General features: G+C 42.3%; 1 protein-coding gene across 1 annotated transcript in view; it reads left to right on the top strand.

Moving 5' to 3' along the window:
* shq1 (SHQ1, H/ACA ribonucleoprotein assembly factor) overlaps positions 1-22,201 on the top strand; it is a 44,127-nt gene that overhangs the window by 10,245 nt on the left and 11,681 nt on the right. The window contains exons 8-11 of the mRNA XM_017426970.3: positions 3,683-3,840; positions 4,211-4,264; positions 6,334-6,457; positions 13,876-13,996. Of these exons, the coding sequence (XP_017282459.1) occupies positions 3,683-3,840; positions 4,211-4,264; positions 6,334-6,457; positions 13,876-13,996 (457 nt within the window). The remainder of the gene's footprint in view (positions 1-3,682; positions 3,841-4,210; positions 4,265-6,333; positions 6,458-13,875; positions 13,997-22,201) is intronic.

The following is a 22,201-nucleotide window of genomic DNA, read 5'->3' as shown; positions in this document are numbered from 1 at the left end:
TCCACACGGCCACATTTGGAGTGCCAATACTTTCGAGTTGAAATGTGATTTGTCTTTTCACTATCTTCATTTTCTTTAAAGTCATTTTCTCTTTTCCCAGTCAGTTCACGTTCATTTCAAACCAGGAGCTCATTTATGTAGAGATGATAGCTGGAGGCTTTCATCTTTTTTTTTTTTTTTGCGCAGCTACTTCCTCCGAGGTGATAACTCGTGAACCTTTGCACCGTCAGGCTGTTTAATTGTGCCGTTCAGCTCTCCTAACAACCGCGCTCTCTGTGAAAGCTGGCGCGCGGCTCGCAGCGAAGGCCCTACGTGCAGTGCGGCTAAGAGAGGATTTAGATTAAGCAGATTGCTTTGTTGCGGGAGGAAGCGCTGTTTGTTGAGTGTTTTATCAACGTGAAGATCCCCGATCGTTGCTCGCTCGCTGACGAGCAGCCATCAGTCAGGCCATTAGCCGCCGCCGAACATTCCAATCCACTGCAGCCCTCCGTGGCTCCCTCGCCTAATTTCGCTCTGCATTTTAAGACAGAGTGGCTCAGTCAGGTACCCAGATGAAGATAAATGAGCTAAATTAAGCTTAATGGCTTGATTGACAGCCGGAATTGCATTACCCTCAGCTGAGGGTGAAGAATGGCGTCGATCAGAAGGCTTAAGCGACTTGCCGTCAAATCTTGAGAGCCTGCTCGTGATTTTAACAGTTTGCCCTATATTTCAAACAGAGAGCTACAAGTCTTCCACGTGTTTTTTAGGCTCTCCCATCCTCCTTAATGTCTCCGCAGCCTAATATATATGTCACCTGACAGATGGATGTGGATAAAGTGTTAATGAAGTTGAGAGCAGCCCCTTTGTCCTCTCCTGTGTCAGGGCAGCTCTCTGACAGACCACAGCTGTCCTCTGGAGGCCTGTATTTACCCACCAATCCAGCCTTAAAAAAAACTCCCAACAGCCCAGCTTCTCCGTATCGGCTGCACTTTGCTATAGATGAGTACAGAAATCTGATCTTTGACCAACTCGGATGGCCATCTGTGGACGTAGACTGCCCAAGTTTTCTGTTTGACCGGACTGTTCATAACAAGACTCTTTGATTTGATGCTTGACACAATCACAGCGCGGGCTCACAAAATCAACTCATCTCTTGACCCACCCCCCACCCCCCTGTCTTCAGCGATATTCCGGAAGCATTTTCCAACCCTCAGCGGCATTATTGAAGCATATTTACTCCGTGCCGCCATGCCATCTGGACCTGTAGAGAACAGTGACGAGCCAGGCTGCCGTTCCAACTGGAGGAATTAGGTCAGAAATTAATTTCCAATCACGGAGCTTTCGAACGCTTCTCACTAATGCTCGGTAGAAGAGACAGGCTCTGCTGTGAAGATGAATGACCACAGCGGAGGGTGATATCAGCCGTGCAGTATTTCAGCATTATAATGATGCTGTGTGGATAATGTTTTGTGGAGGGATAGTGAAACCTTTCCTTAAAGCAGACTGGACTTTAAACTGCCAAATACAGTTGACTTGCTTTATATTTTGACACGCAAGTGTTACTATTTAAATCAGGAAGTGTTGGTTCTTCCTAAGATATGTGTGCGTTTGAAAGATGCTGAATGCGCAATGAACAAGTCACTGTGTCGCTTTTATTTTTTTATAGTTTTAGTTTTACATCTCGAGCCCGTCTCTTGATGTTCGCCCGAAGACGAAAGTGCACGCAGGCTTCTGTGTCTTCGTAGCTGTGCTCTCTCTCTCTGCAGGGGCGCAGGTAGCGTCCGCAGAGAGCTGACGTAATGCAGCATGGAATCTCCTTTGCGGCAGAGCCAAGTTCCCCGTGCAGCCCGAGACCTACTGGATGTGTGTGTTCGTGTGTTTGCCATTGTCAGCACAGACCATATGCATGGGCGGGTTCAAAGCAGAGACTTCCCTTTCTTCTCATGCTGAAAGAGGAATTGCTTTCAGATGTTTTATAAGTCGCTGGGAACAGAATAAAAATGGAGTCTGAGCCCGTTGCTGCAGCCGTTCAGCAGGCCTCTCTGCATTAAACTATGCAGATTGCCTAAATGGGATTGAAGACTGTTTGTGTCGCCCCATTAGGTTTACCACAGATCCCCATTAGGCAGATGTCTCTTTGAAAAGGAAACAGTTAATGAATTTTCAAAGAGCTGGGAAGTGGAGGTCTTCGGCTGTCGTGTACAGAAGCTCTACATTTTCTCATGACAGAGCTGTACAGCTATCAGATGCATGGGAATGGCGTCGGTGTGGCAGATATTTAATGTGGCTCATTTTGTTTGTGCTTATCGCTTTTCAACAGGAACTTCAGTCAACAGCTGCAGCGGACAGACTTTATTGGCTGACGGCCAGCTTTGCTCGTGTGAATTTGTGAAATTTTATTAACCTGGAGAAGAGTGTGACAAGAAAAGAAATGCAATTTATGCTCATGTAAATGGTTTCTCTGAGAAACGGATTTGCACCTCCTCTTGTTTTTTTTTTTGTTTTGTTTTGTTTTTCTAACGCCCTAGCTTTAAGGTGTCAGAAAAACAACAACAAAATCGAATAGTTAAAGAATTATAAGTGCAAGAAGTTTCTTCTTATCGTCCTTTCTCTAACGTCTTATTTTCCTCGTTTCACTGTCTGACTGTGGGGTCAAACTAAAGCTGTTTTTTGCACACGAACACCAGAGGTTTTTTTCTCGAGAATGTGCGAACACTTTGGTCTGTTGCTGTTCGCACATGCTGAGTCTCAGCTGGAGTACAACTTTCATCAGCTTGCACTCTCGTACTCTATAAAGGATGTGAAGTATTTACACGCTGATTTCACTCCCTGATTTGTGGAACTTCTTACTAAGTACAGTAGCTTCAGAATGAAATTCAGTCCTTTTGCTTTTTGCAGTTTTATGTAGCCGGTGCTTGAATTGTTTAAACTCCGCATGCAGTTCCTTTGACCCTGTGGTTTGGTTTTTGCTCTGATGTGCATTGCCATCTATGACGCTTTCTATAAAGAAGTTTGATTATCACATGTAGACTCAAACCACGGTGCAGAAACAAATCAGTGAGAGAACTGGGGGACAGCTGAGCTAAATTTGTGTTGTTTCGGGAGATTTGAACCCTTCTGCAAACGTTGTTTTCAGATTTTTATTGTGAATAAATGTAATTTGTTTAAATTAAAATGATGATTTTTTACTTTGTCATTATGAGGTACTGAGCGTGAATGAATAAGAAAAGAAAAATGTTTTAAAACAATTGCAACATAACAAAATGACAAAACAGTAAAAGAGGGTCTGAATACTTTCTGAAGCCATTGAATTTCTTCCAAAAAAACAAAAAGGGGTTCACACAAACTCTGAAAATCCTGGAGACTTGCAAGTGTTTTTTTTTTCTAACTTGACATGAGTAAATTGAACTTCTGTTATTGTTTATCAAAAGCTTCCTTCTCTTCATTAAAACTAAAAAATTAAGCTTACAAAATGGCATCCATCTCGTATTTATCCAGCTTGGTGTAGAAATCGTCCTAAAGACTTTGTCCACTCAGTCTGCTTTGATTCAGCTTTATCCACGCTGCTTTCAGTCTGTATTTGAAGTTAAAAAAAATGTTGGTGGCTGTTTTAACTTTCACCCGAGTGCTCATAAGTGACATGTAAAGTAACGTGCGCAGCTCCCAAACCCGAACTTATTGGACCACTTCTCCTTCCCAGCTGTGACCTTCACCCAGGAAGAGAAGGAGCAGCTGAGAAAATTCCCAAACCGCTCCTACCTGCTGGACAAGACCTCTCGGTGCCAAGCGTGGCTCAGCCTGGTGGACGTCCTGCTGGCTTACTCCTATGAAGTGCGCTCCACAGAGGGGGAGCACAATGTGAGTGTGTGGATTTATGTGTGACGAGACAAGTCCTCTTGAGCTGTACTTAGCCCTGAATGACAAAGCCCTCTGTCTTCACATTCTACCCCCTCACCTCCTTCTTCCATTTTGGTCAAAGCCCTAAAGATTATCAGCAGATTCCAGAGCTCAGTTAAGGCATCTTTGTGTTAGATAGCTGTATAAAAGTGTGAAAAGTAGGTTTCATACAACAGAATGGAAAAAATAAAATCAAAGTCTGTTCCAGATGAACTTTTATATTTCATTTGGAACATTTTAACGTAGAGAAATTCCATAACAAGTTACCAAATGCCTTGTTCTTCCTGTGTGCTGTTATTGTGAGAAAACATTGTTTTCTCATATCTTGCAGGTGGAGTCACCGTGGACTATCAGGAAACTCAGTGGGACTCTGTGCTGGCTGGAAGTGAGTCTCTTACTACACAGCTGATCAAAAAGCAAGAACAGATACTAGCATTCTGATTTATTTACACTGTTTATGTTTAGGTGGATAAATAAATCTCAGTGTGAATGTGGTGGCACACATGAAGTCCTTTACAAATTTACTCTTTAAGTTTTGCAGGTGTTGCAAGTTGGGGATCCACAACCATAAATACTTTGGCCCCCATACTCCCGCACCATCCCACACAGAATACCTTGCAGAACATGGTCATAACCCTTCTTCAGATCAACAAAACACACGTGGACTGGACAGTCAAACTCCCATGACCCCCGTAGCAACTCCACAAGGGTAAAGATCTGGTCCACTGTTCCACGACCAGTTCAAAAGCCACACTGCTCCTCCTGAATCTGAGGTTTGACAGTCAGTCAGAGCCTCCCTTCCAACATCCTGGAGTAAACTTTCCTGAAAGGATGAGAAGTGTGATCCTTTGATAGTTGGAAAAACACTTTCTGTACCCTTTTTTTTTTTTTTTTTTTAAATGGGAACCAACCCCCTGGTCTGCCACTCCACAGGTGTTATACTGGTTCTGTATGTAACATCGAAGAGGTGTGTCAGCCTTGACAGCCCCACAATGTCCAAAGCCCTCAGCATCTCGGGGTGAATCTCCTTTGTGTAACTTTATCTGTGCAGCTCAGGTTTTACAGTCTGAATTCCTGTTTTTCAGAAAGTGCACATCTGCTGCATTTTCCTCTGAGCAGACAGCTATAAATCAAGCTTAAATCCCAACTGGCACACAACAGGAGGTTAATGAAGTTTGCACCACTTCTGTTTATGCAGACACACACTGGTGCTCAGTATGGATATGCAATGCATTGTTTCTGTTATCGTTGTTGCTCTTGGGAGTTATTGATGCCACACACAGTTTCATGCATGTTACAATACTTCTGCCAAGGCAGATGATGCACCTCATCCCTTCATTAATACCACTGAGGTGTATCAGTCAACAATCCACGTATCCTGTGGTATATGAGTCCCTGAGGACATTAGAATATGAGCATGCTCATACGATCATCACGTTTGATCAGTTAACTGAGGGCTCCTAGAGGAGTTTGTGTGCCTAAACCCCGAGCTCAGATTGAGAGTTCCAAGTTTTCCTCCTCTGGTGACAGCGAAGGAAAGAATAGTCCTCACCTGCCTGGCAGCCCCGTTAATGCTCGTCAGGCAGTCAGCAGAGCTGTCAGCTCCCATCAACATATCAACTCACTCCATCTCTCTCCCCCCTCCCCCCTCTCCTCCCTTAGCTTTACCTTCTCCCTCCATAATCTCTACAATGGATTGCTCTGCCTTTCACTGGCAGTATGTGTGCATGTCACAGCACTGCTTCCTCACACCATCCTCCCCTCAACTATCACTTTTTTATGTTCTCACTGGCTGCCTCACACATGCTGAACATTCCCCTTTCTCGGCGCCCCCCCTCCCTCCTCCCTCTTGCACACACACATACATTTCCCCACTGCTCCCTCCGTACACCTCATGTTTACTTGTCCTCAGTTGACTGGGCTGGTGTTGCTGTGAGTTCTCCCAGCGTGCAACAGCACACCTTATTTACATTTCTGCTAAACAAGCCCAAGGGGGGGAATATGATCCCGATGACACACACTTGTTAGCTTGTGGCACATCCTTAACAAGAGGAAAAAAGGGGGAAGAAACTCAAGAGAAATGTCTCTGTTTCTTTCTCCTGGCTGTGTGTCCATTAAAGCCAAGAACATCTGAGAGCGATGGCAGTGATTAAAGGGAGGCAGCAATTAACAGGCCAGAGCTGCGAAGGTGTTTAAGAGCTGCGAGCCCTTTTTTTTTTTTCCTGCGCCTGTATAAATGACGAGTTGTTATGAGTAATTAGAGCACCATTACTGCACGCCAATGAAAGCTAGTATTTAACCAGAGGCAAAAATGAAACCTAAAAAAGCTTTCTAAGTTAAAATGTTTGGTGGAAACAAGCATTTTCTGTGAGTTGCATGTCGCTGTTCATTATGTCCCTTTTTTTCCTGGTTTGGTAGTATGTTTTTCTTAAAATCCTGTTTTGTGTCCTGCAGACATATAACTCCTTGCAAGAGGTCCTGGTTTCTTTTGGAAGGAGGGTCATGTGCTACCCACTCTACAGACACTTTGCTTTGGTCACCTTAGTTCTTCGTGACACAACAAAGATTTTGCAGTCAGGTGAGTCACTTGAAAGTGCCACACCACCACTTACACCATGCAGCAATGTTGGAAAAGATGCCCCATTCATGTTTAACTTTTGCAAACTGATGATAATCTCTATTGCAGAACTCAAAACAAAATTAACCTTTATGTCTCCCAACTGTGAACGTATGATCTCTTTTTAATTAGTGTTCATTGTTTCTGACCACCCTGTGGTTTCCTCTAATCAGTGTTTTCTCATGTAAATGGGTTTAAGCGTGTGCAGACAGACAGAATCTGTTGCATGCCTGGAAACAGTGGGATGTGGCTCGATTGTGAGGGGATGCTGCTGAAAAGGCAGCCTGACAGCCAGCACGTTGCCTTTGTGTTTTCTAGCAGAAACAGCTTGACGGCTGGACACAGAGCTCAAAGAAAGTGCTTTGTGGGCATACTGCAGTGAGCATTTTTGAAGGTAAGTGAGAGAGTGTCCGTGCTTCCACGCCTCAGGGAATGAAACGTGGATTAGTGGAGAACAGGGTGTTGACTTTGATATCCCGAAGCCTGGAGTAATCTTTAAATCAAAAGCTCCCGCAGACAGCTGAGAGTCAGCAGTGTAAACACACTCAGGATGTGTGAGGGCTGAGATGATCCATTTTGTGATGATTTTACCACTGGTAAACGGCTGCAAATTAAAAGCCTTTTAATGCTTAGATTAGCATTTACTTGCCTCATTGAGTAGGAAGATTAGTTGATGATGAGAGTAAAGGAAAAAAACAGTTCTTCTTTCCTCACCTTTTTTTTCTCTTATCTTGCAACAAGATTTTTCATGTTCAGTCCAAGTTTTCTAACAGCTCAGAGAACATCATACTCAAGCCAAAGTCTGTCAAAATACCGCCAACTGATGATTAAAAAAAGCATCAGCACGGATGCCAAGGCTTGTTGTTTTATCGTATTTATTATTCCTTCTCCCTATGATTACAAGCATTATGCAGGAGTGAGTAATAGGGTTTTTCTTTAATGAAGTATAACACTTCAGTAATTTGGCTTGGCATGTGTCTAAGGGTGTTTTTCCTCGCAGCGTTACTTTACACACTAATTAATTTGTCATAATAGAGAAAATGGTGCTTGCTCTTGAAGTCACTTTACTGAAGTAGCTGTAAAAACAAACCTTCACAGGTATTAGCAAAACAAACCCATTAGTGGCAGTACACAGGTTAAGGCCGTGGAGGAAATGTTATCCGGCAGTAAATATTTAAACAGCCCTCTGGCAGTGTGGCGGGTTTTCTCGAAGAGGTCCTCCACTTGCATTCGAAGCGGCTTGTAACTGAAGAGTCACCAGGCATGCAGAGAAGAGCAGAGAGCCTGAGGGGGACTGGAGTTAGGAAATGTTGAGGACACCTTTGGGGTCATGCAGCTGTCACCATTTCACTGGCTTGGCAGGGCAAGAAAGGTCCCATGTGGCAAGATCCAGCTGCCATATCTCTCTGCTGTTCATTCATTCAGACAATTCTCTTAAAATACTGAGAAGGCTGGGAAAGTTGGGATATCTCATCACAGAAGTCAAATAGGCACTTTGACCTAGTTATAGACAACTATTAAAAAGTCAGGAAATGTTCAATCCCAGCATGCATAGGTTCAGAGCAGTGTTGCCCCTAGCATTATCCAAGAGCCCACACACACACACATGAAGGTCATGGAATGTAAAACAATTTTAAACTTCAGTACGTGTTCACTGCAGCTGAGAGAGATGCCAAAACTGATACATCTTCACCCACCCTCCAGTTCCCCTCACCATGATGCTCTCCTCAACACACAGCATGGCTCTGGAACCAATCTCCTTGAGAAGGGCTGGGCCTTATTCCACTCTGAAGTTGCCCATGGTGAGAGGCACCGGGCTGGTGTGGACCTACTTATACCCCCCGGTTTTCCTCAGTAGATGAAAGGGTAGCTTCCCTGTGCCTTTAGGTGAGTGGACAGGCTCTCTAACTGTTGTTTGTGCCTATGTACCAAATGGCAGTTCAGAAGAACCCAGCCATCTTGAAGTCCTTAATGGGGGTGCTGGAATGTGCTCCAGCTGGGGACTCAGTCATCCTTCTAGGAGTCTTCAATGCCCACATGGGTAGTGACAGTGTAAGCTGAAGGGACGTGATTGGGAGGTACAACCTCTTCGATCTGAACCTGAGTAGCTAACAAACTTCTGTGCTAGTCCATAACAAACACCATGTTCATACACAAGGTGTCCATACGTGCACATGGCACCAGGACATCCTAGGCCACAGATAGATGATAGACTGAAAGACTTTGTAGTCAAGTCATCTGACCTGCATTTGTGTGTTTTGGACACACAAATGGAAGAGAGGAGCAGAGCTGTCAACTGATCACCACCTGCTGGTGAGTTGGATCAGATGGTGTGGGAAGATACCAGACCCAGTAGACCCAAACCTGTAGTGAGGGTTTGATGGGAACGCCTGGCAGACGAACCCCATCAGAAAGATTTTCAACTCATACCTTCGACAGAGCTTCAACTGCATCCCAGCAGAGGCAGGGGTAATTAAACCAGAGTAGGCCATATTCTACTCCTCCGTTGTTGAGGCGGCTGCCCTGAGCTGTGGCTGGAAGGTCTCATGGTGGCCATCAGAGAACCCAGTGGTGGATATCCTGGGTGAGGAGGTTGTCAAGCTGAAGGAGTCCTGTCGAGCCCTGTTAGCTGGTAGGACTCCAAAGGCAGCCAAGGGGTATCGGCAGGCCAAGTGAGCTGCAGCCCTGGCTGTTGCTGAGATTGAGGCAAAGGCTCAGGTGTGGGAGAAGTTTAGTGAGGCCCTCGACAGAGACTCTAAATTGGCTCTAAGGAGATTCTAGCAAACTATTAGGTGGCTGAGGTAGGGAAAGCAACACTTTACCAACAGTGTGTATGGTGAATGTAGGGTGCTGTTGACCTCAACCAGGTATGTCGTTAGGTGGTGGAAGGAATACTCTGAGGAAGAATGTCTTCCGTGGAAGAAGCTGAGTCTGGGGGCATTAGGGTAGGTACATATTTAACCAGGGTTAAGGTTGCCGAGGTATGTAAAAAGCTCAGCTCAAAAAAGAATCTGGTCGATGGTTGAACTTTGAATTCAAGAGGAACATTTCAGGTTGTGGTGAAGAGGGAGCTGAGCTGCAATGCAAAACTCTCTGTTTACCAGTCAATCTACATTCCTACCCTCACCTGTGCTCATGAACTCTTGGTAGTGATCAAAAGAATAAGATCTCTGATACAGATGGTCAAAAGCTTTTTCTGCAGGGTAGCTTGGCTCTCCCTTAGAGATAGGGTGAGAAGTTCAGTTATCAGGGACAGTCTCTGAGTGGAGCCACTGCTCCGCCACATCAAGAAGAGCCAGATGAGGTAGCACTTGGTATGGATGCCACCTGGATACCACCCTATAAAGGGTACTGGCCCAACTGGAAGGAGACCTTGGGGAAAACTCGGGGCACGTTGGATATGAGGAGACATTTACCCACAAAACATACTTGTATCTCCAGCGTAAAGATCTTCTTACTCAGTAGCTCTTTATTTACTGTGAAGTGAGATTTTTTTTTTTTAATGTATTGATGTGCTTTCAATCTAATATTTTCAGGACTTCAGATCATGGTGGTTCTCAGGGATACTAAGATTTCTAGAGGACAGGAAAAGTTTTCAAAAAACAATTTACTTCAGTGTATTTTTCTCTGGATGCATTCATACTACAGATGGGGTAAAGAGTAACTTAATAGACTGTCCATTGTAGACCTTTTCATTAGCACATAAATCCAGGGCCTTATAATTGTCAGTCTTTGTCAGATCTACTCTTAAAGAAGTATTGTTTTTATGGGCAACATTTCACCAATGTCTACAAGTGTTTTGTAATGGCTGGATCTCGTGTTCTGGTGAACCATGTATTCAGGCCATAACCACACACTCATCTAGCCATCCAACCATTTATTCATGGTCTTGGATGCAGCTGTCTGAGCAGAGATCCTCAGACCTCTCTTCTTTCAGCTACCTCTTCCTTCTCCTTCAGGGGTGTTTCCAAGCCAACCTTAAAATACAATATTTCAGTAGTGTGATTCACACAATGGGACATTTCTGAAACATTCCACTTATAAGACGTCTGGAAGGCATCCTTGCCAAATGTCCAAACCATCTTAACTTAATTTGGCATAAAAAGCAATATTTCTACTTTGAACCCCCCCTTAATAGCTTAGCTTCTCACCTTGTTCCTAAGGAGGAAGCTCTGTAGTTCTGATCTGTAAAAGCTCATCTGAACAACTTCCATGAGCTATGACTGTCTACAGAACTTTTCTGTGCAGATACAGTAAAGGTTTAGAGAAACCCCTACAACAATATAAAGAGCTAAGAAAAAGATTCTGAGGCTTTGATAACCTTTTTTTGGTAGACCTGGTCTGAGAAATCTAAAGATGAAGACTAGTTTTGGTGAAATTGCAGACCTCAAGAAAAATCCAAGTGGCAGGACTTCCTTATGTCTACCTAATTAATTGTTATCAGGACTTGTTCAGCCTTAAAAACAAGCATTCCTTTAAGCTGCTTCGTTGCTTCATTTCTTTGACCCACGAACCAATACAGCAGACAGTCTTTGAGGATGTCTGCACATGTGTACACATAGGAGAATCAGTGGAGTGGCAGCAACATGGCTGGTTCTATTTAGCCATTGAACTATCATATATCTGCTCCACCGATTATAGTATTTATTTTTTTTACCAGGATCTGTTCTTTAGGGGAACTATTTTAAAAGTGGCATACCTCCTTTTTCAAAAAATTCTACTGTGGTGTTAAAAGAGAAAAATCTTGTGCAATGGAATTTAAAAAAAAACCTTTTTGTTAGTTTTTTTATGGCACATTTTTGGCATTTTAAGTTATTTGCATTGTTTGAGTTGTTTTTGAAGAAGACAGCTTGTTATAATGTCAAATATGTATTTGTTTAATACAAATGCAGTTGTAATAAAATACACTACAAGCTTTTGAATCACTGTTGAAACCTTTGTAACAGTTTTTCCCACTAATTTCATAACCTAATGCTTTACCAAATTAACCCACGTTACTCACTAGAGTTCTGCAAGAATTAATATGAATTTTCCCCCAATTTTTCACAAATGAAGGAAACTATACATCTTCCTCATACAAAAAAAAAGTAAAATCCTGGAAGCATCTGTTTTTTTGCTTCATATAATCCAAGTACTGGCTTCTCAGGCAGAGTTCTCTGTAAATGATTCCATGCCTAAATGAGAACCAAATGTTTGTTTAAGGTTTTCCTCACTGCGAGGGTGCTGTTTATTTGGAATGGTCTGGAATGTTTCTGGACAATGCCGACCAGCTCTTTTGAGGTGGAGCAAAGCAGTTTGTCTTGCCCTCAGTGAGTTGTTGGCCTTGCAGTGCTGTTTATATGTTTGACTGCAGAAAGTTTGCAATAGTTTGGGTTGTTGTATACTTGAGGGGAAAGCCATTTGTCAGACTAGTTGAAGCTGATTCTGCGTGGTTCAGTACATGTGACATATTTGTGGCAGCCTCCCAACTAAAAACCATTTCAAAGTATACTTGTCAGTTTTGTGACCTCCCAAAACATTTTTTAAATTTTCCACACTTTGAAATAAAGTATCTTCAATTCGAACTATTTTAGTAGGTTTTACTTCATTTTCTCTGTCTGAACATAGGTGATATTGGAAAAATTGTTATTGTGAAACAGCTTGTAGAGTGTTTTGTTGACTGTAAATAAACCACAAAGCTTGGTCAGTGCTGCTTAGTTGCTTGACAAGTCTTAAACTCTTAAACTTAAACTACTTTTGGTAAGTTCCCTGCATGTTTAGAAAGATGGCTATGCAAAGATGTTAACGGAGCAGAAAACTTCTACACTCTCTCCTTTTTTGATGATTGGTTTACTGGTCTTTGAAAACCCATACCTGGTCACTTTTTCGCCTTCCAACCACGACTTAACTCAAAAAACAAACCCTGCACAATTTATAACAATATCATAGACATCGCTTCAAAGTTTTAGTCCAGTGATTCCCAACTCCAGTACTCGAGGATCACTACCCCGCATGTTTTAGTTGTTTCTCTGCTCTTCAGCAGGTCTTCAAGTTCTGCAGAAGCCTGTTAATCACTCAGTCACTCAAATCAGGTGTATCAAAGCAGAGAAACAACTAAAACATGCAGGATAGTGGCTCTAAAGGACTATCATCCACATTTTACAGCCAAGCATACCTCAGCAGAATCACTATTAACAGGATCAGCATTTTCATTATTTTGTAAATTTATTTATTTAGCTATCAATTTCCCCAGTGGTAAATGTACAACAATATAGCAGTTTCCACTGTAGGGTCAATTGGGGTAGTTGTAGCTAACCTTATGAAGACATGTCTTTTTTTTTTTTTTTTACCACAAATGAAAACGACTAAAAGTCTCTTTTCATCCATGAATTTACAACTCATTCAGTACCTACACTGACAAAGGATGATTCAGAAAATACTGTAATATACATTTCCCTTGATCCCACTTCAGCCACGGGCAGTTGGCTCTGATAACTTTTTTAGAAACAATCTCATTGTCTCTGACGGCAGGTTGAAGTTGGCTGGCGATAAAGATTGAGAGGTTGAATAATTTTGCTCTTAGCTGTCATGTGTGATCCACCGACTCTCTACAAATCTAAAAGACTTTTTGTGTTAGGTGTTTTTGAACATTAGACCCCAAAGAAAATGACAAAATCAGGTTGTTTTTTTTTTAAGTTGGTAGTGACATCGGACACCCAATTATACACTTTGAAGCACACAATAGTTTTTTTTTGTTTTGTTTTTTTAATAAGAAGTCTCCTTCAGATACCATTAAAGAGTTTGACTGAAGCAAATACAAAAAGCCACTAGGAATACCTTTGATACACTTAAAGATTAGGGGTAAAATAAATAAAGCTTTGAGCTTTCCAATTGGGACTTGTGTTGGCCACTGTGTCATGCACATATTTTTTTTTTTCACTGTGCTTGATTTGATTGATATTTATTTATTTTTAATAAAATCTAGAAGATAACGACCTAAATGGGTTGAGAGAGAATGATGGATTGATTAAAACTGGTGTCAGGTAGAAAATTACAAAGAACAAGCAGTCTAAAGAAAACCACCTTTCAACCGAGAGCCTGGATGTCAAAAGCCATTCTGCCACTCAGCTCCTTTGTCTCTTATGTCTCAGATGAGCCACTTCTTACTCAAGAACACTTCTTGTAACATATGGATCAAATTACTCTGCAGCGTGCTGGGATTTGCCTCTCATCTCATACCTTGGCTTTTATGTATGGAACAATGACTTCAAGCCTTAAGATGGATGCTGTGTCTGCCACAAGCTGCGGTGTGTGTGTGTTGTCATTTCTTTTTTTTTATATACTGAGCTCAAATAACACTGTTTTTCCATTTGCCTGCCATGCTGTGTTCCTGCGCCCAGGGAAAGCCTGTGTCCTCAAATGTCTGCTGGATATCCACAAAGTCTTCCGAGATAACGACCCGGCCTACGTACTGAATGATCTGTACATCACAGACTACTGCATCTGGATCCAGAAGATCAAGTAAGTCCACTCAGTCACCCGAATCCACACACACACACACACACTTTTAAAAATGATCATCTTGAGAAAAAGTGCCACTCAGCCCCCATAGTGGGGGCTCAGCCACCCTCAGTGCTATAAAAAGAGGATTAGACGAGTCTGTTTTGTCAGCAGGACCAAGAAAGCAGAAGATGCAAGCACAATTGTCTCCATTGTCTTTTGTGGCAAAACAGGCACCATGGAGTCTCAAAAGAACCAACTGTACAGGTTTACTCTGAAACTTGGAAGACTTCCCGTGCAGGGACTCAGATCTTCCATGAGTGAAACCCTCCACCGGCTCTGCAAGCCAAACATGTGAAATCTGCACTTGGCTTTCAGATGCTAAAGGTCCAGTGTCTCTCTCCTTCTCGTAGTTTATATTTAAAAATTACTTACACATTTTTAAATGTGAGCCTGCGAGCACATTTTTCAGTAATGAGCTCTGTTTTACTCTTGGCTAGGGTTCAGCTGAGTGGTGTGCTCATCTGGAAAAAAGCCCAGTTGAAAAATGTGTGCCTGATGTTGTAGGCTCGGCGCCCAGATGCAGACACGATAAAAAGTCTGCGGGGATTCAGCGCGAACCCCCGCAGCACTTCTCTTTCTCAAGACTTTTCCAGCAGAAGTCTTGAGTTCTGCTCTAAAATGTTTCAGATGCTGGAATGGGAATGTAAGACACCAGCAGGAGGGTTTAGAGGTGATGGGATCCTTTTTATGGGCTCAGGTTAGAGTCATAAAGATTTTGAGGCTTGTAAATTATCGTTCATAAATGGTTTCAGAGGTTTTGGTTGTAAATCATGCTTTTTCACCCTGTGAAATAAATCTGCCTGAGAAATTCAAGTGTCTACATCTGTGGAAAGGATTTTGAGCAGTTGTAGAAAAGATTTGCATTAAAAAGAAGACACCAAGAATATGGAAGTGTTTTGTGAACGTCTGTTTAAAACAGAAAAGTAGGAAATTGTAAAACGTCAGGTCTCTGTGTCACTCAGATGTTGAGTGTGAGTTCTGGCCCAGTTTTTATTCCTCAGACTAACTGAATGGGGACAAATCAGACTGTCCAATCAGAGGGCAGATAGTTAGCACCTTTTGCAACAATGGGTTTATATGTTATGATATTGAAGGAATAGATTGGATTTTTTGAAGTGATGTTCTTTGAAGTTTTAATCAGTAATCAATATTTTAATTGCAGCAGAAAGTACTCAGAGCATTATCAATATCAATTTTGAATATCAGGCAGAAGTTCTTCCAGGGTAGAAGAGCCAATAACTAGTCGGTGTGTCCAGTTCCACTGTGGATTTCTGTCACCTTTAAAATAACCACAATCTCAAACATTTCATAGCAGTTTATGAAAAAAATTTAAAAACCTTTTAAACCACCATCACTTTTGCGTTGGATGGTTCTTAAATTTAAGGTTATTTACCCTAAAGACCAGGTCAACTGCAGTCTGTTACCAGCAATGGTCCATGTGAAACCTTTGTAGCAAAACAGAACAAACCGCTTGTTTGTACCCTTTCAATAAAGACAGAAAAAAACCCATAAAGGTCATTGAAATAACCTGAAACTGACAAAAGTAATATTAAGGAAAAATGTACTAAAAAATCAACTAATGAAAATCAGTCATTATGTCTGAATTTTGGTTGAACAGAATTATTTCAAAAAACAAACCAATGAATGTAGCCTTGAAAAGGATGGTACCCATAACTTAATATTTTGTTGATCAACCTTTTGAGGCAGTCATTGAAAGAAGTGATTTCTGTAACACTCTCTGAGACTTCCTCACCTGTGTACAGTTGGAGCAGTTTGTTCATGAGGAGTGGGACAAAACACCCGTCTCGGGTTTGAAGGGTTCCTTCTTCAGATGTTTCAGCTTCTTCCACAGATGTTCAAAAGGATTTAGATCAGGGCTCAGAGGGTCACTTCAGAATAAACCATTGTGTTGTTCCCAACCCATCTTGAGTGTTTTGGGCCATTATCCTGTTGAAGGACCCATGACTTGTGACTGAGACCAAGCTGCACATTTCACTCCTGAAGGCCTTGATAGTCTTGAGCTTACATTGTACCTGTGTCAGATGTAGCGAAGCAGTCCCAGATCATAACCGAGCCTCCTCCATGTTTCACTGTTGATACAAGGTTCTTTTCTTTCAATGTTTTATTTTTGGCTCTGTGAACGCAAAACTGATCAGATTGCTATTTGAGCCATGTATTTGCCATGAAAATGCTTGTTTTTGTAACACATCAACAAAGTCTAAACATTAGCTCTGCCTGCAACTTTTATGGCTGAAATATAAGTTTTCAAGACGGAAACATCCTTTCTGTCATGACACCACATACCTTGAAGGGGCTGCACTTCACAGTTTGAAATCCTCTGCTTTGAGGAAACAAAAGTTAACCAAATTATTCCCTGGGTGTGCATGAAGCATTTGTTTGCTTTTACTCTTTCTCTTTGAAGTTGTCCAAAAGAAGCTGCCGGAACCAAAACTATTTTTTTGTTCCATTCGTGGCAGTGATTAATATTTTCCCTTCAACGCAGTTTTATGTGTAATTACAAGGTTTGATTTAGAAGTTCAAACTAAAAACCGTCTTGAACGCCAGTTTACAAGCTCGAAATCGTAATGATTCTTGAGCCCAAACTCTCCTTTTCTTCCCCACCGAGAGAATCCACACTCTTTCTCTGTGAGCATATGGAGCTGCTGAGGCTCTGTCAACTCACTGAAAAAGTCAATAAGTCTCTCCTCTGCTGAGAGGCACCACAGCACTGCTTCCCCACCTGCTCCTCCCGCTGTACTCTGGAACTTAATGTCAGCTTGACATGCTAACTCCAGCTATGCTCTGCATCATTTGTTAAATGGATAAGTTCATTCTCTCGCAGACCTGACCAGGGATTGCATTGTTAGTTTTCTTTGATAAAGACAGCTTTTATTATTGCCTCTTACAGGCCGTCATGTTGTGGGGAAAGCACTCAGGTTAAACGGCTTCTATCACCTTCAGTCGTTTGGGAGAGAAACCAGGCGCGGCTGTCTATATTTCTCTGTTGGTGTGTGTACTCTGGATCACACTCGGTAGAAATGTAAAAACATTCTCCACTTGTGGTTTATTTTACTGTGTTCCCATGGCTTTTTGGCGTTTTCTCTGGTTGTGCGTTTGGCTGACAGATCTCCACGCGTCATACGTGCAGTTTGTGGCAGCGGCGCCTTTGTGCCGCCTGACAGGTTTGATGACTGATCATGTAAGCGTTGTTTTCCTCGGTGTGAGATATTCCCCTGAGGAAGATTAGTTCTCCTCCTCAAAGTGAGTCATCTCTCGGAGCAATGCAGCGAGATGAGCCGTAATGTATACCCCCAGTATAATCTCTGTATCCTGTCATTGGCCACCGCCGACAAAGCAGAAGCGATCATCTGCGCATGATGGACACAGCGATTAATGGATGTTTGCTCGCTGCGGGGGTGGGTTGATTTATTTAATCTCTGAGCTGTCCCACGAGCATTTCTACTTCTAAAGTTCCTCCCACTGCCAAGATATCAGTCTCAGATTTACAGCCTTGTAAAGACTTCATCGTGATTTAAGCCACTGGGCAGGAGCTCCTCTTTCCTCTCACTCTCGGAAAGAGCAGAAGCCGTGCGCGCTGAAATCAAAAGTGTGACCTCGACGCAAATTGCTCTTCACATTTTCACAATGTTTTTTACCCCGCTAATGTGGTCACTGCTCCAAAATCCCTTCCTTTATTGGAAATGCTTTAAACTTCATATTTGTGTATCTGTTTAACCATAAATATTTCAAACTTTATCACAAGTCTCAAACTGGGTCAGCTGCTCCTCCATTCTTTCTTCAGTGTGTGGCTTTTGAAGGAGCTGACTTTCCATAGAGACCTGCAGAGTCACTGGACACCAAAGGAAAAAAAAAAAACAAACAAAAATGCCCCATGTCATTTCACTTTCTTTCGCTTTGTGCTTCCCTCCATCAAAAAGCCTGGAGACACTCCAGCATAGTTTGATGGCAGCCTGCGCGCACACAGCTTGTAAGCCCGGTGTTATGTTGCAATGCTTTCGTTAAAACAGGAGGTTGAAGTTTCCTCTGCTTTGGTTCCTTCCCATCCATCCATCCATCCATCCATCCACTTTTTATGGGGCCCACCTATATTCTGAAAAAGAAGAAAAGACGTTGACATAAAGGTGACGTGTTTATGAGCTAGTCTTAAAAGATCACGATGTGTGAATTATTTATAAGATGGGAGAGAACAATAGTAGCTCATTAATCTAAAGTTGAGGAGAATTCAAAAAGAGGGACAGGCTGCCCCTCGCACCAGAACAGCTGAAGAGACAGACTTAACTAAATGTGAATGATGGGTGTGAAATGAGCAGCCCTCAGAAACAATGGCTGTTTTTATTCACTATTAAAAGGAAGTACATGGAAACAAAGCATGTGCGCAGCACTGCATTAAACAAAAGAAAGTGCTAAAAAAAATTACAAACACTCTCATTCTTAAGGCCAGATCTTTATTCCTAGAGGATGTAGCAGCCCTCTGTGGTTTTACATAATCTCTTTACCTTGCTTTTCCCTTCTTTTTCTCCCTTCATCTGTCCTCTACGAGTTGTCAGTAGCTTTGTCAGCTGCTTGCCCGCAGGGGAAAGCATCTGTAGCTTTAAGAACTGGGGGCGATTCAGGGCAATGAGATCAGGCATGGGGTCAGTCTGTTAGCAAAGGCCTGCGGTCAAACGCCTTGGGAGCGCCAGAGCAGTGTTAACACACACACATACACTCTCTCTGTCGAGCATGTCTTGTCAGTTCAACTCAAAAGACATCTCTGGGTCACTGAAAAATGAAAAACGTTTACAGCGGCATGGAAATGTTTTGTGAGAAGGTCTGTTAAGGTGAAGAGTTACGGATTCACTTGAAGGAGCTCAGATTTACATGCCTTGTGCAGGAAAAATAACCCAAATACCTCAAAAGACTGGTAATTGTGAACTACAGCACCATATTGGTACGAGTTTATGTAAATATCTACCCACTATTTCAGTTTTAAAACAATGGTGTGGATCCATTCCAAGGCCATATTTAAATAAACAGCATATTTAAAACCAACAAAAACTGACAAAAGGGCCTTTTTAATAAAAAATGCAGCTAAGTAACATATAAGTAAAATCATGAAGAAAGCCCCAATGATGATCTGCTAAGTGAATGTCTCAGGTAGTAGAAACCCAATGTGGAAGAGGAGAAAGAGGGATCCTCATGGAAGGACAAGCCCCTGCAGGGCATGTACCACCGGCAGATTGAGGAAGTGGCTGATATCAACAAATCTTTCCAGTGTCTAGAAAGGGCTGGACTGAAGGGCAGCACAAGAGCAATAGAGGCTGTGGTCTATCATACCAGGCAGGACCCAAGATGCAGGATGTGTAGAGATGCCCCTGAGACAGTCCAGGATGTAGGATGCAGGTAGATAAAGCATGCATGGAACACCATAAGCAAGTGGCTGGAATAGTGTACAGGAACATCTGTACCGAGTATGGACTGGAAGTCCCACAGTCAAAGTGGGAGACTCCACCCAAGGCGGTTGAGAATGGCAGGGCTAAGAAACTGTGGGACTTTCAGATACAGACTGACAAACGGGTGATGGCTAACCAACTGGACATTGTGGTGATAGATAAGCAGTGCTGAAAGATGTAGCAGTCCCAAGCCAAGCGACTGTAACATCACGAAGAAGAGAACGAGAATTGACCACCAAACTGGAAGAGTGGCTCTAACAGATCCCAGAAACAGCCTCAGAGATCTCTGTGTAGAACCTTGAAGCTCCCAGACCTCTGGTAGAGGACCTGAACTTGAAGTGAAAGTGGAAATGGGCAAGATGGGAGTTTTATTTATATATATATATATATATATATATATATATTATGAGAGAGAGACTCTTCAAGGTCAATTTCACTTTTGTTTTTAATCCCAGAATTTCTTGAAGGTATTGGGTGGTCAAATGCAGATCTCCTACTGCTGTGTGAATGTTGATAAGATCTACAAATCCATTAAAAAGTTGATTAAGGAATAAAGTATTTAAATCCCAAACCAAACAGGGAGCCTATGAATGGATGCCAGGACCAGAGTTATGCATTAATGCTTTTTTGAGTTAAAAGACGAGCAGTTCACTCGGGAGCTTCTTGTGAGAGACGCAGACTGATTTAAAGCAGCATTATAATAGTCTTGTAGACAGTTAATCGAAGTATGAATAACTTTTTTCATGTTTTCTCAGAAAATTTGGTCTATCAATATCTTTCAGCTGGAGAACAGTGATTTCACAACTGTACTCTTAACTTGGTGCTGCCATTAAAACATTGCGCTTAAATTCTTAAAGCAGAATGTGGACTCAGGGAGCTGCTGACAGCTTTATACAGTATCCTACAGGCTGTGGTGGACTACAGTGACTGACAAATATGTCTTTCTGTGTGAAAAAGTTTATTTTGTCTTGGAGTGTGGGGTCTATACAAAGGCACTGAGAGTCAGCTTTCAGCCTGGTCGTTACTTAAACACCTTGCATTCCTTGATGTCATGTATATTGTTTACCACCTTTCATGCCAGAATCCTCATCAAGATCATCTTCTGTTGAGAAATGAGTTGTTGCTGTTTTGGTCAAACCTTGAAAATAACATTGAGCGCAATCTCGTGATATCACAAGATTTCACACTCAGAGTATGTGTTGTGAAAGACTCTGCTACTCCTACAGTTATAGTCATTTTTGTGTTTGCTCATGTGGACTGTCTGTGGCTGCCATCTTGAATTGGTTTGAATCCAAAGGTTACTCACCAATTCAAGGATTAAGCTGGATTTCTACTCCGCAAGAAGTTCAGAAATCTGCTCCGTCTGACGTAGCAGAGAGATGTTCTTTTCAACGAGGACATTTTATACTCCAAGAGAAAGCCCTTCACTGATCTCCAGGAAGCCACTCCCCCCAAAGCGCGCCATTGTGGGATGGCAACAGAAACACAGCGACTGCATGACATGAAAATTAGTTTGAGTCCTGTTCTTACAGCACTATGACCATCACAGAGATGGAAGTCTTTCAGTTGATGGAGGAGGAAAAGAACAACTTATTTCAGGATGTTGGCCGTCGTTTTGACGACCATCAAGTCCTGCCGTCCATTCAGCAGCCCCCACACACCACATGGCCTCTGCCCAGAAGAGATTAGTGGTCACACTGCAAATATTGGATCCCAGAATCTATTGTTAGCTCCCAGCAGCTAATACTCCCAGTGTAATTGTGGTCACACTGCTTCCGGAGCAGCTCATGGAACAGCATTAACCACCCCCACTTCACATTTCTGGCCAATCACGCAGTAGTTGACGCAAACCCCTGGAAGAATGCCCTGTCCATTAATGTGACAGTTCAGTCTTGTGTTTTGTTTGTTATCGACACTACCTCCAAATTACAAAGATTTGGAGCTAAAATTTTATGAAAATCCACCAGGGTGACACGAGCACACTCAGTTGGCGTGGGATCACTGGAAAAGCAGCGCAAGTCTGAAAAGTGGGTTAAGTTTCACTCCAAAACAAAGAAGTCTGTTGTCTTCTTCAGGCAGGAGCAAAGTTTAAAGACCCAACAGGAGCATGACTACAGGGAGCATTCATTTTTGGTTGCTCTACACCACATGCTTCATTACTGCTCGTACTGATCGTGGTGTGTTCCTAAACTTTTGCATGACTCTGTATTACTCAGATTTTGCATCTGCGACTTGGCATGACAAATCCTGTGTGCACGTGTTCAGGGCCTAACCCTTAAAACGGAAAGTTGTTTAAGAGTCTGTCTGAGGTTGTGATCCACCCTAAATGTCAGTAATAATGTGACACCCAGATGTTTACTTAAAATTACTTGTGCCAGGTAGTGCTGGGCGATATGGAAAAAATTCTATATCACGATATGGATAATTTTATATCACAATAACGATATATATCACGATATACCCCAATTACGTACGTTGTCAGTTATTCTCTGAAAAATATAAAAAATAATCTCATTTCTTACCTTTTTCAAGCTTTATTTCAAAGTGACATTTAACTGAACTTTCACAAATGAGATCTGCTGCATTTTAGTGCAGCAATATATATGTACCTGTTACGACGTAACAGTATCAAATGACAACAGACTGTTATCTTCGGCCAGCTATAGTTTTCCTTTTCGCAACTTTCCCCGGCTCTTTTACAACTTGTTTG

This window comes from Kryptolebias marmoratus, linkage group LG4 (assembly GCF_001649575.2).
Source record: "Kryptolebias marmoratus isolate JLee-2015 linkage group LG4, ASM164957v2, whole genome shotgun sequence".
NCBI classification, from domain to species: Eukaryota; Metazoa; Chordata; class Actinopteri; order Cyprinodontiformes; family Rivulidae; genus Kryptolebias; species Kryptolebias marmoratus.
This window is presented reverse-complemented; position numbering and strand designations above follow the sequence as displayed.